Source organism: Mercenaria mercenaria, chromosome 4 (assembly GCF_021730395.1).
Source record: "Mercenaria mercenaria strain notata chromosome 4, MADL_Memer_1, whole genome shotgun sequence".
NCBI lineage: Eukaryota > Metazoa > Mollusca > Bivalvia > Venerida > Veneridae > Mercenaria > Mercenaria mercenaria.
In genome coordinates this window covers 26,923,247-26,941,422 of record NC_069364.1, presented here as the reverse complement: position 1 = coordinate 26,941,422, position 18,176 = coordinate 26,923,247, and the positions used below count along the sequence as shown (strand labels likewise).

The following is an 18,176-nucleotide window of genomic DNA, read 5'->3' as shown; positions in this document are numbered from 1 at the left end:
CGAACTTCTTTTTGCACGAAACCTTGTACCAAATAAATTCGATAACCTTTGTAGATACTCTAGCGAATCATCTGACGTTTACATTATATCCCATTCATACTGCAACATATGGCTTAGATTTTATCTTATTTACAAAATAGTGTCAATCTTTAATGCATATTTTATGGTTATTCTTTAGAAATTAGCAATTTATTAAAAGTAACACCTAGGTTATGAGAACTAAATATGTTGATTTTCAAGATCTAATGTGTCTTTTGATGAAAGAGAGTTTCATATTTGAGATATTTTATAAAGAAGAAAATGTGAAAGATCACATCAAGTGCTTTTGAGTGTGTAATGTAATTATACCTAGGTTCATAATTTTCTATTTTGGTATTTCTTTCGGATAATTAAGATTTTAACTGTACATTTCAAAAGGCAGACAAAACTTGTCAACTCTACAGTAGCTTCTGGGTGTAAAACATCCGTGAATTAATTATTAAGTTTACGGAAGTGAAATAATGTGTCTGCTGTGTTTTCCTGTATAATCCTTTATAAACTCAATTATACTCTGTGATCAGGAGAGAGCTGCCCAGGTGGTGACGGGCTAAGGGATTTGTTCCCGCTCTCAAGAGCTGAAACTTAAGGAACAGGAAGCTATGATAGGTTATAATAAGTACACACCTAATACATGTATAATAAATAAGTATAGCATAGATGTGTTCTAACACTACAAAGGATTCTAAACAAGTATCTCTTATACATGAAATTTAATTGTGAATGTAGCTCTATATCTAGTTAAGTTAAATTCATTTAATGAGGATTCTCTACCTTTAAAATTAGTATCTAAAAACTATTTTAGTGAAAGATGCTTTTTGGATATCTTTAAGCTTGGAGAAGTTCATTGATTCTAAAAAAAACTTTCCTTGTTTACATACTAAATAAAATAGTGCAAACGAACATAAATCATGTTTAGCCCCCATTAACTAATTTAAGTTACGTGCTCGTAAACAATATTGAGCGATGAGTACGCAAATACCTATTGACGCAAGGTTGTGTGTTAATGGTTTTACATTTTAGTTGATAGGACATGTTTCTACCAATTACTGCGAAAGAGCGGAATAAAAAAAGAAAACTAATTTGTATCGTGAGCAGGTCAAATTTGTTTATACACTTTTAGTTATACAAAGACGATGTAAACGACACCTTATTTCACTTATTTTTAATTAAATAATATCACCTATATCTTAATTTTAAGTTCCGTCTTGCAACAAAGTTAATAGCGTTTTGTACTACTCTGTGATGGAAAACATCAGTTAGTACGATTTAAAAAAACTAACACGTTTAGATACTGGTTGACAGTGACAATAATTGTGTAACTACTTTTGTTTATTTCCTCAATTATAGTTTTAGTTAAAACAGTGCTGCTAGATGTTGTCCTTTACAACACGTGACAGTTACAATAATGAATCAAAGCAAACAAGGGTTTGTTTGTATCTAAAAGCAAACTTAAAAAGCTGAAAATAACAAAAGAAACACTCTTGTTTAAAAGAAGAACGTTCCTCTTAGTTTAATTTTGGAGTTATTTGGTGTTTTCCTAAGATACATTACCTTTATCTTTAGGTTTGAGTTCCTCGTTTTTTTTTAAGACAGATTTTCTTCAGTATGAACAGATGAAGCATTAACATGCATATCTAATATTGAGAAATCACAACAATTCGAGAGAAAGGCTGAAAAAACGAATGAAATAATCTCGAAGTTTATTCATTAAAAATAAAGATAAATATACAGAAATGGATCAGATTATGAAACAAAATTTGAAAGCCCTTTGCTTGGTCGTCAGGTGTAGTTTGATGGCATTAACTGTTAAAAGTTAGTCTTTGGCGCAGAGAATAATCAATGTACATTACAAGCATCTGGCTGGCTTTGGATTGCTGAAGGTAGATCTATTTACTTACTTCCATTTCTTCACAAAATCAAACATCAGTCTGGCGTCTGTATGCTCTTCCTACCCTCTCCTCCCCAAACATTAAAGGATATGACCAAAAGGAACTGAATTTAACCCACATCAAAGCACATTCATCCATTCAGTGTAAAAAGGTACAAAAATGTGCAACTTTACTTGAACCAAGGGTCTCTGAAGAATGTTCCGATGCTACATCGATACATTTTCCTCCTGAACCGTGAATACAATCCAAAACCGTGACAATAAAAATTTACAAGATATTTCATTTTATAAGAAATAAACAATAGTAAATTTAACTTTAATTATACCGAAAGCATACGCATTTTGTGCTAACGCAAATCTAATTTCAACGAATCATAATTCGACATAATAAGACAAGAAAAAAAGTGATAATATTTGGTTTGATAAATAAATATTTCCCTGCTATCAATCAAAAGCAAAATGCGATTTTGTTACCACAATTAAGACAGTAAACATTCGGTATTTTCCCACAAGCCGGATCTTTCGCTAAATATAAAGGTCGACGTTAACAGCGTTACGTTAAAACGCTGAAACGTTTTGAGAATATCAACGAAGTGAAAGGTAAGGTTCTATGTTTCTTTGCATAACTCCATTAATATCGAATCGAAAACTCATTTCATAAACGAAATATTCGTTATTTCTTTCTATTTTGTAAACGGGATATTGCACTTTCCATTACCACTCAAGAACAGACTCAATCAAACTGAGTCTGCTATTATTTTGCCTAGTTGCATTCTAAGTTTCCATAGGATCTTTTTACAGATTTTATAAGACAACATTATGTCTTAGATCTGCTTACGTAAATCCTCTATTTTCATAACATTTATGCTTCCATAAAGTAAGACCAAAATAACTAAATGAGGTATATGAGCGATGTGACCTTGACAATAGTTAGTAAATTACTTACGCGCACTGTCATTTTTGTGGTACATAAACATGTCCTTACATATAACTAATCATGAAGTGACAAAATCAGCTCTCGTGTATGTTAATAGTTCATTATTTAGATTGTACGAGGGGCGTTCAATAAATACCTCGTAAGTCACTCGTTTACACTACAATCTCAAGGCTACGAATTTTTCTGAAATATACTCCATACATGTTTATTCTAAAGTTTGCACGAGTTAAATGAGAGTAAATCATTATTTGCATTATCTCTTCACTTATTATATATAATAAGATTACATAATGTACATTTGAGCAAATTTCTTTAAAAAAAAAACACACACACACACACACACACACACAAAAACGCAGGTATACTACACAAAAAGCTATTGAAAACATCTTAGGAACTACTAAAATCTGTTTTGTTTTCTTTTTGAAATTTAGCATGCCTTTACAACACCATGTAAAAAATATATTAAAATTTCAAAAAGATCAAATTATGCAAATACATAGTTTTATTAATTCAATTCTCTCATTCCGTTTTTTAAAAGTCGCAATATACATAATTATAGTTGTATTTTTAGAGATCGGTTAAGACTCATTTATAGGAACTCAGAGAAAGTAATTATGTATTCTTTACTAGGAAATAATTAAATATCACATACATATGTAATGATATTTTATGTAGTGAATGGAAACTACGTTATTTCATTACCGTTTTAATTTTCTTTCCACATTTTCCAGTTAGGCTGTAAATTCAATAAATTTTAGTGTTTATTGCGACTTTACAAAAATTGACTGAAGTCGTAAAATGGCTAAATCTATATGAAGCCTGGTTTGATTTAGCCGAAATTAAGTATTTATTCTAAGCAAGCGTCAGTGTTCAAAAAATATTTTGAATCATTTGCAAAATGTTGGCAAAAGCTATATTTTCCGTCCAGTTAGTAATTCTAAAAGGTGAAGCGTGCATTTCATTATTATTCATCTTCTTTTACAGATGAAATGAAGTTCTTCAAATATTTTCTCATCGCCATTGTGATTCTAGCTTTACTTGACCCCACGGAAGGTGGATGGCTAAGGAGAAAATTAAAAAAGCTTGGAAGAGGTATCAAGAAAGTTGCGAAAAAGACTGTTAAAGCCATCAAAAAAGTTGGATGCAAGGTAATATAGCTAGGGTTTGATCCACTTCTTCCTTTACAAGAATTTACAATGATTTCTTGGTAATATACGAAGGGTGTTCTAAAAGTTATGATATTTAAAACATACCTTTGTTGTAATGTAACAGAAATTCTGTGCAAAATATATCAGCATAAATTGATATAAATGAACAAGTATATAGCTATGTGTCTCCACGCTGTGTTACGTTATAGAGGTTCAATAAAAAGCAACTTTACAGATTTCAAAACTTTATAAAACAGGCATGATCGTACATTGTTTTCATTTTTATTGATTTTGTTTTTGAAAACAATATTCCATATTGATCAACACTAAACTGAATTAGTCAGAAACTTACAACCGTAATCATTCATTCTGATAATTCAGGCCTATAAATATGTAGTTTATTTGATCCAATACAATTATGGAGTAACTAACCGTGCATTGTCTTAGTTTCGGACGGGCATCTGGGTAGAACCATTGACTTTCCGTAAGCAAAATAGATAGTTTCATCACACGAAGAATTCATATCCCAAGCAAGTTTTCGAACCATTATATTGGTGAGTGACAAATGATTCGAAGTCAGCGACTTTAAGCACTTTACCACGAAGGCCCCTACATTTAATGTTGTATATTGTCTTTTGAAATACAGTTTATGCATAGCTCAGTGTGTAAATGAATGTTTATTACATCTAACCCAATTCTTGTATTCAGATATTGTTTGGGGTCGGTTGCCCTGCTGCAGTCGGGGTTGTTGGCACAGCTTTAACGGTAGGAACAACCGGGGTAGGGTCTATGATCGTTGGAGCTGGTGTGATAGCCGGTAAACATGCCTGTCATGTACGGAAAAGCAGATGCAAGAGAAGTGTAAGTATAATGATCAGACATGAATAATATCATTTACACAAATAGTAGAGAAGTGTAAGTATAATGATCATACATGAATAATATCATTTACACAAATAGTAGAGAAGTGTAAGTGTAATGATCATACATGAATAATATCATTTACACAAATAGTAGAGAAGTTTAAGTGTAATGATCATACATGAATAATATCATTTACACAAATAGTAGAGAAGTGTAAGTATAATGATCATACATGAATAATATCATTTACACAAATAGTAGAGAAGTGTAAGAAGGATTTGTAAACGTCATGTAAATAAAAACAAATACAAGAGAATCGTAAGTATAAGAATAATTTTCACATGTCACCTTGTCAGAAAAAATATATGTGTAAGTACAATAATCTTTGTGAATGTCATGTTAGAAAGAACTGAATCAATATTAGTAAATGTTTTTGGTCGATATGTAACTAATATGTAAGAAAAGACAAATGCAAGAAAAGTAAAAGCTTAATGACCATTTGTGAATATGACAGATACGAAAGGCAAATGCGAATGGTAAAGTGAACGTATTAAGTTGACCATAAGTGAATGTCGTATTAGAATAAGCAGATACAATAAGGACCAATGACACGCCTGCTAAAAAGAAAAATTAAGTATTAATGAGAGTTTTGCTTTATAAAAGATTAGTGTTACGTTTTATCGATTGCAAGATCAAAAGTAATTTGATAAGCTACATAGTAATTTATTATTATCTTTGTTGTTGATAAAACTTTAGAATAATGATTTACTATTTACTGTATTTAAATTCTTAAGGTAAATATTAAGCACTGTTTGAGAAAAACCCATACTATTATTCAGGTTGAAATGACAGAAGTTTTGATACCATTTTCGGACGAGATGTCAGACTACGATATGAACGGTGACAAGCTGGTCACATATGAAGAGTTTGTTTTTGCTGTGTTAGGAAGCGTTAACCTCGCAGACCCAGAAGAACTTATTGAGCCTTTTTTATTTGCTGATTTTGATGGTAATATATAGCTTTCTTTTTCTTATGCATTATACGCAAGGTATTTTAGTTTAAACACTCGAATAATTCATTCTAGAACGTAATTGTAGCGTGCACGGTCTAGCTCAGTATATTCAATATAATATAATTTTCCTATGGGCTTCCTTGCCGAATGATTGGAAAACAAATGATTCTTAAAATGATTGGTGAAATATAAAATAATTAATGCTAATCAATCTATCTCAATTTAACTGATGACGAGCACTCAGAATTAGTGGATGGGATCTCTTGTAGTATGGCGATTCACAACAAACTATGCCTGAGGTGAATACCATACATTAAGATTTTACCTAAACACTACTAGATGTCTAGTTCCTGTCGTCGTGGCCCTTAAACGAAACGCAATGTTTTGAGTAAGAACTCAGACTATGACAGGAGGTCAAGAACCCAATAGTATATGGTAATTATTTCTTATTTATTATCGCTCGGCAGCTTGGCAGATTCATATAATATATTTACTTTGACGTTGTTGACTCCTCGGTAGCCAGGCAGGTTCTGATCTCTTCGTGGCGCTGTCCCGGTATTTATAAGCTTTTATCCAATTGTAATTAATGAGCGCTCAATGATTATGACAAAATCAAGCTCCTTAGTACATTGATAATGGAAGTGCGTAATTTGTCCTTAATTTGTGTATTTTCCGTAATTAGAGCCTAAAACTATCGTAGTTAACGTGTCAGTAGATAGAACTTTCTTTTCTAGGAATTCATGAAAGATTAGTGCTTATTTCATTTAGTCTATCATCTAAAATATTGAATTATGACGGATCATCGGCGGTTCGAATATGATTGGGTCTAACTATTCTAGGTACGAATCATAAGGTATGCGGTGACTAAATTATATCAAACATCCTGATAGAGGCATCTCGCCACATTACCCTCTCCTCCGAGTTCATGCGCCCCGCATGACATTTAGAAACATAACTTCGTATTCATAAATTACGACAAACTGAAAAATGCAGAGTATATCGAGGCATTGTTTAAATGTTTCTCTCTGAAACAATGCATACATAAGACAATATCTTTCCTTTAATCTTAAGTTGTTATCAATCACATAGCATATTGAAAGTCAGTTTTTCTAAATCTCAGACTGTCATCATATTTCAAAGATGATAATCAGAATCACATGTTCATCAGCACTTCCACTGAGATCTAGCCATTATCGTCAACGTAAAATTTGATACTTGATGAATAAGGTTCATAAACAGTTTTACTATGTTGCATTTTCATATGCTTTTTCAAGTATGCAAGTTTTAACATAACTTTATTACATATGTTACATGTCCTCTCTAAATCATTCTTCTTTGAACACTCGACAATATGGTTTTCAAACCTTATACCTTCTGGTATATGTGTCCTGCACACTGGGCATATTGGCAAAAGTTGACGTTTCTTCGTCTTGTCCGCCATGCTAATATCTTTGCAAACATCTGTATTTTGTAAGGAGTCTACGTTTTGGACTTTACTGTCGCTGTCTGTATGAACCTTTCTTTTCCTACGGCGTGTCCGTCTTTTATTCGGTTCATCAACTTGTCCTGGCTGACCAACTTGGTAACAACCTATTCTTCCTGTACAGAACAAGTCGAAAGTTTGTCCACGGATTTGGATGGTATTTTGTACAATGTCTATGCTTACATCATACATCCGCATAAAATCAAGGCCCAGTACCACGTCCGTGTCGATCTCTGCAACTATGACAGTAGTACGCCAATATCTGTTGTTACCAAATAAAATTGACAGCTCTGTCTGTCCTTTGACTTTCAAATAATGCCCACTCGTTGATGAAACTTGGAAGTCAGATTCTTTCAAAGTGTGATTATGCTCAATTGAGCTCCACAATTTGTCGGATATGAGAGTCAAAGTTGCTCCCGTATCTATCAAACAATCTACTGACTTCCTGTCAATACTTGCTGTGACATATAAACCTGATTTTCGCATGCTTGGTTCATTGCATCTGCAGTCATTTCTATATTTGTCTGCCTCCGATCTTAGTTCTGAGCTGCCTGGTTTAAAGTTATAATGGAACTCTCGTTTTCTATACTTGGGAGGAGAGTTTGTAACACCCGAATTTGAATGATGGTATCGTCTTTTCGATCTATCTTCATTTGCTCGATGATAAGGTGTTTGTCTGTATTTATCTTGTTGTACTCGTCGTCTATCATAACTGTATGGTCTATACATGGATCTATCTTCAGTCTTATTGTATTGTCTTTGACGTTTTAAACTATCTACGCTATGTTTAAGATTCAAAACTACGTGTTTAAGATCTTCAATTTCTTTTGACTGTCCCTCATTTACTGCGCTTCTAAAGATTCCCTCTTCTTTCTTTTCTGCTCGATAGAAGGCCTCCAACTCCACTGCATGTCTGACGGCATCGTTTAGATCCGTAGGCCTGGCCTGCTTAATCTTGAGACGCATTTCTGAACTCACAAGGGCGTCGATGAATTGTTCCTTAGCCAGGGTCTCACGAACATCGGCTGGGGCATTAGGATAAGCCAAGTTAGCTAGACGTCGGATATCCTGTCCCAGTTCGGCCATAGACTCTGTAGCTTTCTGTTGTCTGTCTCTCAACTGAACCCTATATAACTCGGTTTGATTTCTCGGTGAAAACCTATCTTCTAAAGCTCTTATTAATTCATGATAATCCGTAGTCTTTGAATTAAGGTTGCCAAAAACTCTCTGGGCTTGTCCTCGTAGTGATACGGATAGATACAAGCCTTTCTTGTTATCATCCCAGCCATTTAAAGTAGCACATGCATCAAAGTGTGCCTTATAATCTGTCCATGCACTTGTCCCGTCGTATGTGGCTGGCTTCACCAAAGTCGTCTTACTGGAGCTTGATATTTTTGTTCCATCACTTGAATCTGAAGTTTCCTTATCTTCGATTTTTGGTGGATGGGAAACTTTTTTTATGCGCTCAGTCACAAATCTATCTGGTTTTAATGACTCTTCTTTATCTTCTGATGTAGGTGTTTCTGGTAACAGACGTCTAGGTTTCAAGGGTCCTTTATGTATCGTAGATAACCCTTCATCAGGTCTACCTGGTGGTATCATTTCAAAGACATACTTCTTATCACTCTGTATTGGGGTTGAGGTGCCAATATCACTCAAGGTCTTATCTATTTCTTGTTGTAACTTTGAAATCTCTCGTTCAAGTATCAAAATCCTATTTTGTCTTCTCAACCTCTCAACCTCTTCAACCATGGTTTCGTCGTGATGAGGCAACCCAAAAGTGTGCTCAGCCATCTTTTAGCGTGGATAAGATAGTCTATATGAAGCTATGAATATGTCCCTCGTTGGGCGCCAAATTTTGTAGCGTGCACGGTCTAGCTCAGTATATTCAATATAATATAATTTTCCTATGGGCTTCCTTGCCGAATGATTGGAAAACAAATGATTCTTAAAATGATTGGTGAAATATAAAATAATTAATGCTAATCAATCTATCTCAATTTAACTGATGACGAGCACTCAGAATTAGTGGATGGGATCTCTTGTAGTATGGCGATTCACAACAAACTATGCCTGAGGTGAATACCATACATTAAGATTTTACCTAAACACTACTAGATGTCTAGTTCCTGTCGTCGTGGCCCTTAAACGAAACGCAATGTTTTGAGTAAGAACTCAGACTATGACAGGAGGTCAAGAACCCAATAGTATATGGTAATTATTTCTTATTTATTTTCGCTCGGCAGCTTGGCAGATTCATATAATATATTTACTTTGACGTTGTTGACTCCTCGGTAGCCAGGCAGGTTCTGATCTCTTCGTGGCGCTTGTCCCGGTATTTATAAGCTTTTATCCAATTGTAATTAATGAGCGCTCAATGATTATGACAAAATCAAGCTCCTTAGTACATTGATAATGGAAGTGCGTAATTTGTCCTTAATTTGTGTATTTTCCGTAATTAGAGCCTAAAACTATCGTAGTTAACGTGTCAGTAGATAGAACTTTCTTTTCTAGGAATTCATGAAAGATTAGTGCTTATTTCATTTAGTCTATCATCTAAAATATTGAATTATGACGGATCATCGGCGGTTCGAATATGATTGGGTCTAACTATTCTAGGTACGAATCATAAGGTATGCGGTGACTAAATTATATCAAACATCCTGATAGAGGCATCTCGCCACATAATTATTATTATTATTATTATTATTATTATTATTATTATACCAGATTTATAAAGCGCCATTTTCATGATAAACACGTTCAAAAGCGCTTTACATATAGCAAACGCAGCTGCACAGGGCACGAAATTCATCCTCTGCTAGTACAGACACAGAGCGATCTGAGTAGAGCGACATAAAGTGAGATAAAGCCGCCAGAACAGATTGAGAGAAATCTTTTCTGAGTACAGGCATGTCTAACTCTTTGCGAATAGACAGTCTAGTTCTTTAACGTGCCCGGCGTATAGCAGTCGTCTCTCATGGACAGAACCAGCACAGGTCTCTTGGTTAGATAGGAGACACCCAAGAGCAATATAGTTTTGACTTTGAAGATGATATTAGAAATAACGATATATATTAAACAAAACCAACTTATTATTTGTTAACGGATTCCGTTAATTAAAGCCGATTTATAATATGCCTTCACGTGACATGAAAATACGATTTACTTCTCTTGTGCATGGGAATGACATTGAAAACACGTATTTGCTTGTATTCTTTCAGGAAACGGAGTTCTAGATACAGATGAGTTCAATGGAGCTCCATTTTTATTTGCACGTAAGTAATATTTTTTATATTTGCATGACTTTCTATGTTAATGTAAAATTGAAATGATAAATGCTGTAAAAAGACCATTTTACAGCAAAATAACGCCACAACTAAAATACATACTAGACTTAGTTTGATGGCATCTCTTTGTTTGTTTTGGGTTTAACGCCGTTTTCCAAGAGTATTTGTAAAGTAACGGTGGGAAGTTAACCTACCCGGTGTTTCTGGATTCTGTACCAGTACAAACCTGTTCTCCGCAATTAACTGCCAACTTCTCATTATGAACTATCAGTAGTGGAAGATTTCAGACACAATCTATTTTATCAAATCGTCACGAACATACGCCCGGCTCGGGGATCGAACTCGCGACCCCGTGGTCCGTAGACCAACGCTTTCCCTACTGAGCTAAGCTTGCGGGCTCGCGTCTCTTTTTGAGAGGGGGAATGAAAAATGCAACATCTAGCACCGGCGAAATTCTACTATACAAATCATCAAATGAACTCACCGGGAAATAAAACAACACCTTAACGCAGAGCTAGACTTAAAATTCTCATTAAGGTAGTTGTGCACGTTTGGATCGAGCTTTTTTCTACAATGTAGAATTTGATTAAACTCTGATTTTTCAAAACTTCAGAATATACCTTGAAAATTCAGCAAATAAAAAAGATAGGGTCGTGTGCATGATTTTTTGCTAGACTGATTTGAAAAATTTGGACCACACGCAATATTTCATAATGGGAGTCTATGGAAAAATCATAACTTTCATAACATTTCCGAGAATAGAAATTTTTCTACAATGTAGATTTTGATGAAACTTCTCACAGTTGTAAATAAACATATGGCCTATAATTTGGTGAAATAAAATGTATAGGTCTGTGTGCTTATTTTTGAGATATTTGACCAAGATTGAAATGAACCGGACATTTCACACTAATTTTAAGACATTTTTTGAATTTTTTAACGTGTCATATGTTTAAATATCATAGTTTGACTTTAGAAATATAGCAACAGTGCCATTGTAATAAATTTATTCACAGGTTTCGATTAAATCAGAAAATTATTTTCATTTCCGTACGCCGAATCTAGGCTTTATTCTACGTTTTCTGGATAAATGACGTTACGCCATCACTTCCGGTTTATCAAACGTGCAGAACTACCTTAAAAGCAATCACTGCATCCAACTATCTTTATTTTGTGTGATTAATTACATTTCACGCCTTTACAGAATGGATGTTTTATTCTATTCCGGTATGAATGACAGGCAGATCATGTTTTCATTATTTCTTAGTGTTCTAAACTCCTATTAAAACCGACTACAAATTTACCACATTTGTTTATTATGGTTTAATTTCTTTCAGATGAATTTACCGAAGATCAAATTGTGAGTTCAGCCGCATAAGGAGTAGGCGCATAAGGCATATAAAGGAGGACCACATTATTTATATTCGAAATTACCAAAGATTGTTTTTATTAATTTATATTGATTTACCTTTTGTTACATGTATAAAAAGAAATAAATCGTTTTCATTCATCCTCTTTGTTTGTTTTATCTTTAAATCTAAGAAGTAAATTACTTTGAAACCTATGCTAAACGTTATCTGAAAATAGTCTATTGCTAAAATATGCCAAATTGTCGGTACTCTAAGGAAATTCTCTTTATCATACTGCAAAATCAATGTCTCCTGTGGAAGACTTTAGAATGTCGTCCTTCACCAAAACAAATGAGCCGCAAAATGAGAAAACCAACATAGAGGCTTTGCGACCAGCATGGATCCAGACCAGCCTGCGCATCCGCGTGGTCTAGTCAGGATCCATGCTGTTCGCTTACAGTTTCTCCGGTTCCAATAGGCTTTAAAAGCGAACAGCATGGACCCTGACCAGACTGCGCGGATACGCAGGCTGGTCTGGATCCATGCTGTTCGCAAACCCACTATGTTGGTTTTCTCATGGCACGGCTCAAATGTGAATGAGTATGTTTGAGTATTTGATTTATCTTTATATTTTGTATGATAAAATTGGATTAGAAGAAAATAAATATGTAAAAATCTTAATTCTTCGTTTTTCCGCTATATGTATATATTCAAAATATTCATAAAGTAAATATAATCATCAAAACAGATGTTTTTCACAAAGTTCATCTGTAATAAAAGTAAATTGACACTAAAGTAAAACATAATACATCATCCCATACATACTATCTAGACTCTATGCGTTCGGCACCATGTTTACTGGACACAGTGTATATTATAAGAATTTCACCCTGGCTGAATATGTTGCTCGAAATATCTGCCTTGAGGGTAAGTGTTCATGGATACTGCAAAACAGTTACCTGACAGCCAAATGTTTACATCAATACCAAAAACCACTGAAATGCGTTTTCTCACATACCGTATTCTTCAACTATAAGACGAAAAAAAAAATGAAACAGGTGCTTTTCTTTAAAGCACTATTTTATATGAAAAAAACACAAGGTTAAAATATCAAAAAGGAAATGCTACGTTACAAAAGAAAACGCAGTCTCCAAAAAACGAAACTCACAGCACGCCGATGTGCACAATACCGACACTTGTACCCCTATCAGCCGTTTAATATATATAGTTCGTTAGTCGATCGTATAGTGGATTTTATTTAGTACATAAAAACATGAGGTACAAAGTTCTTTAAATATGATTTATTCATTCCAAATCCCGAAATTATCCTGAATTAATTAATACATAAAAAACTCTCTCTCTAGATGCACATTTAAAATAAATGATTCTATCTTTCTTAAATTAATTTATCCATAGTTCCAAAATAGTCCTTTGAAATTAAATAAGTTTAATAAAATAATTATAATTTAGAATCTTAAATGCCAAAACTGAGAGACACCCATCATCTTACAGCTCTGTTCGAAAGCTGAGGCGCTCTGCAGCAAAAGCGCTGCCTAGCTAAGGTGCTCTCGACATCCTAACCTACTAAGCCCACATTTTTTTTTCCAGTCTGTCAATGAGACAAGAGTTATATAGCAAAACCGTAAAGGATGATGTGTCAACTGCTGACCATTTCTCATGCCACCTTAGTGGAATCAGTATATAATATATTCTAACAAGGTATATTTAAGGAAACCTATCCAGTAACATCTTATAATAGTGATAAATGTCCGCACGCCGAATAGATACCACTGTGGCACTTGTAATGCTTTATCTAAACTCGCTGACCCTTAAATTAGTCTCGCCTTTACTATAGTCTAGCTACTTTAAAGAAAATGAATATGATTTCAAGTTTAGAAAATAGTTAAAATCAAAATGTTATTAATTACAATAACGATACAGTCATAGTATTATATTTCCTCCCTTTCTTGAAAAATAAAAGTGAGAATCACTTTTCTTTTTAAAATCAGTGCAGAAGTAGATAAAGATGTGCATCCTTATAAGACATACAATTCACACTCACACAGTCCTATCATAATAACAATGATTATATACAATTCATTTCAAGCATTTCAAATAAGGTTTCATCGTTGTGGAGACGATAGTGGTTCGCTAGTGGGACATCAGTGAACATCTGTGATAGTGTTGACTTATAATTGCGTAGCCAACACTATGCTGTCCTGAGCCTACTGTTGTACCAATACATTGTTGACCATATCATCAGGATGTTGTAGCGTTACCATTGCTGTGACCATTGTACCATAACACCATAAACAGTTGTACCATGACACCGTTGTAAAGAGACACCATTGACCAAAAGACAGTTGTACCATAACACCAATGTACCACAGCATCGTTGTACCATAACACCAATGTACCACAGCATCGTTGTACCATAACACAAATGTAACCACAGCATCTATGTACATAACACCAATGTACCACAGCATCTTTGTATCATAACAACAATATACCACAGCACCGTTGTACTGTAACACCATAACACCATTGAACCATTACATCGTTGTGGTTGTACCATAACATCGTTGTATTGTTGCTTCGTTGTATAAGTGCGATACTCTTCATGCTGTAAATCTCAGATAGTGGATTGTTTTGCATTTCGAATAAACAGATAGTAGAGAAGGATTCATTCATAGTACAACGCGAATCCAATTTATTATTAAAAGTTTTGAAAAGATAATGATTGATCGCGGAAAAGAGAGAGTTAACAGTCACTAAGAACATTCGTGCATGTGATGATATGGTAATTATCTGTCCTCCTTGTAAGTTCGACATATACATAATTTCAAATGTAACGTTTGTTAACATATCCTTCACCATAGAATGAAATTTCATTTATGCACTTTTAATCTTCACCATGTGTATGGCCCGAAATATTCATATTCGGATACAGTGCAATATACTCTTCAACAGTTAGTGCTGACTTGAATTCACAATAGGATTCTTGTCTTCTTCAGCATCCATTACCTGTTACCTTACCCTTCCTGCTAGTACCTCTTGCAAGCCAATGTCTTATAAAGAATTGCTTAAGTCTATAACAATTTAAGCAGCAACAAACTAAAGTTACTATACCACGCACAAAGACAGGAAACCCCAACAACAACTGCAATATACCGGAATAATAAACCTGTCCATTTATCTTCATATCGCGTGATGCCTTTTTTTTGTCAAAGCAGACAAAGGCCACTCCAAATGAGTTTAATTACATGTTATAAGCTCCCCAAACTTAAACATTATTTTAAGTCATTTTTCTGTTAAAATGACATACGTTGAATGCTGCTAATGTGTTGCTAGACAATTCCTTGCAAATGAAAACTGAGCAATTATCAGGAACCTGCAGGGTAAGAAACCATGTTTCTACTATGGTTTTCTAATAGACAGAAACGAAATGAAATGCATCTCATGCAAATTTCATAAACACCTTTATTTCTTTCAGGTACTATATAACATTTTATCATTTGTTATATAAATAAAGTCTGTCTTCAGTATGCTAGGAAATATTCATCAATAAAACAAAAACAAAATATTCATAGACAACAAAAATAAAACATTATTAAATTTGCCCTCACCCTAACTATTGCAATTAAATTTTCGTATTTATATATGTACAACATTTTATCAAAGTCTTTCACTCTCGCAATGACGTATAATAAACAATTCACTTGTTTCAGGGAACCTTTTTTTTTCTTTTAATCAAAACAAAAAATCTTGATCAGTGTTTTTTTTTCATTTACACTTAAAACAGATAAGCTTCATGTAGAAGTAACCTTTTGATTTACTTAGTTTCTTGATTTTCACAAGTAGCCTTATCTACAACTGACCTGTCTTTAATAGATCACAATAAGATCGGAATATGAAAGGCGTCATTGTCTTAAATCTCTAAAACTTTCCGCAAATATAACCATATTTTTCTTGATAACACGGATTAACACATGTTGATATTCAGATGGACATTTGACCTCTTTTAAAGGACTATGATTGTGGGAATCGTTATCATTATTTGAGAAACTGATTTTGTCCTTACTCGACCCATATATAATTGAAATTTTCCTGTTCTGTCCTATTTTGACCATACTATCTATATATAATAAAGCCAACTTATCTGTCATGTAATCTTCGGTAATGGGTGAAATTACATAAATAATTGGTTGAAAATGTGAACTTGTCCGTAGTTTTACTACACATACTTGTGAACTCAGCGGTTTAATAACCGACATTATTTACGGTCTATTAGTAAAAAAATGTTCAAATCTTTTTTGACGCATATAATTTTTGGCTACCCTTAGCCTTTGTAAGTCGTAGTAAATATGAATCCTAAAATTATACAAGAAGCCTTTTCCTAAAATAACTGGATATTTAAATCTTCTTTAATGGTTTCATTTTGAGAGAAGAGTCCTAAACATTTAAACATTTCGGATGTTAAATACGATACAACTTCACACTGTAAATAATCCCTTTTATAACGACAAGCCTAATTTCTACTTTCTTAATCCTGTTTATGAAAATTTTGCATTCCGGTCTAATGCTGATATTGTGTGATTTATGCAAATACGTGCGTAACTGAAAGCCTACTCGAATTTCTGTTGCTAAAGAATGGACGGCTTGCGTCATACTAGAAGGAAAGAAAAATAAACAGGACTTACAATTGTTCTGATGTATAACTTCTTATGTTGTCCTTCCGTCATTCCTCTCAAAGACTGTAACTAAAACTGTCCGCCGACGAAACTGCACAAAATTCCTTAAAGTCTAAACATTGTTGAAAAGATCCTGGTCACGGCACCAAGAAGGGGCGATGTACCCCTATCAGCCGTTTAATATATATAGTTCGTTAGTCGATCGTATAGTGGATTTTATTTAGTACATAAAAACATGAGGTACAAAGTTCTTTAAATATGATTTATTCATTCCAAATCCCGAAATTATCCTGAATTAATTAATACATAAAAAACTCTCTCTCTAGATGCACATTTAAAATAAATGATTCTATCTTTCTTAAATTAATTTATCCATAGTTCCAAAATAGTCCTTTGAAATTAAATAAGTTTAATAAAATAATTATAATTTAGAATCTTAAATGCCAAAACTGAGAGACACCCATCATCTTACAGCTCTGTTCGAAAGCTGAGGCGCTCTGCAGCAAAAGCGCTGCCTAGCTAAGGTGCTCTCGACATCCTAACCTACTAAACCCACATTTTTTTTTCCAGTCTGTCAATGAGACAAGAGTTATATAGCAAAACCGTAAAGGATGATGTGTCAACTGCTGACCATTTCTCATGCCACCTTAGTGGAATCAGTATATAATATATTCTAACAAGGTATATTTAAGGAAACCTATCCAGTAACATCTTATAATAGTGATAAATGTCCGCACGCCGAATAGATACCACTGTGGCACTTGTAATGCTTTATCTAAACTCGCTGACCCTTAAATTAGTCTCGCCTTTACTATAGTCTAGCTACTTTAAAGAAAATGAATATGATTTCAAGTTTAGAAAATAGTTAAAATCAAAATGTTATTAATTACAATAACGATACAGTCATAGTATTATACACTCACACTCAAATACAAAACAAACACACGAGGACAAAACGAAGAAATAAAGGAACATAGTGGGGCACCGCCTTGAAAAAGTCAGTGGCAAAACACCACTTGGGAGTTAAACCGGTTTATGGTGCGCACACAACCTTTCTGTGATCCCTACAATGTTTCAAAGTCACGGGACAGTGTAAAAAGGTAATCTCCGCCAGATGAATATCTAACACACACAATGTAAACATAAGGCAAGGCATGTAAAACACAAAATGCTCCTGTATTATCACGTAAAAAGTAAACCTAAAGAACCAAAAAAACCTATTTACTCAATGCCTGTGCAGAGCATCAAAAGAATCGCTCTTAAGGGCCTGACGAAACAGGTTAGAAGACAGGAATCAAAACAGTTCAGTCTTGGTGGGATCTTAAAACTGCTATTCACAGATAAGAGTCCAAAGTAGCGTGTGAATTTTACTTTCATTCATAAATTACAGCACATATGTTACTTTAAACCAAGCGTGTAAGACGAGCTTTAATTTCCAGCACCGGTGGAAATGCGGACAATTCTTTCCG

General features: G+C 34.0%; 1 protein-coding gene across 1 annotated transcript; it reads left to right on the top strand.

Moving 5' to 3' along the window:
* The first annotated feature begins 2,428 nt into the window (after positions 1-2,428).
* On the top strand, positions 2,429-12,174 carry LOC123551181 (EF-hand calcium-binding domain-containing protein 1-like). Its single transcript, XM_053540823.1, has 6 exons — positions 2,429-2,527; positions 3,852-4,015; positions 4,724-4,876; positions 5,719-5,887; positions 10,599-10,652; positions 12,002-12,174. Exons 2-6 carry the CDS (start codon positions 3,857-3,859, stop codon positions 12,040-12,042), a joined length of 576 nt encoding a protein of 191 aa, XP_053396798.1. The 5' UTR covers positions 2,429-2,527; positions 3,852-3,856; the 3' UTR covers positions 12,043-12,174.
* The last annotated feature ends 6,002 nt before the right edge of the window (positions 12,175-18,176 follow it).

Excerpts from the sequence above, each read along its gene's own strand:
- LOC123551181 (XM_053540823.1), top strand. The coding sequence starts at position 3,857 with ATGAAGTTCTTCAAATATTTTCTCATCGCCATTGTGATTCTAGCTTTA. Across the intron at positions 4,016-4,723 it reads TCAAAAAAGTTGGATGCAAG|ATATTGTTTGGGGTCGGTTG; the intron begins GTAATATAGCTA and ends TCTTGTATTCAG. Across the intron at positions 5,888-10,598 it reads TTTATTTGCTGATTTTGATG|GAAACGGAGTTCTAGATACA; the intron begins GTAATATATAGC and ends GTATTCTTTCAG.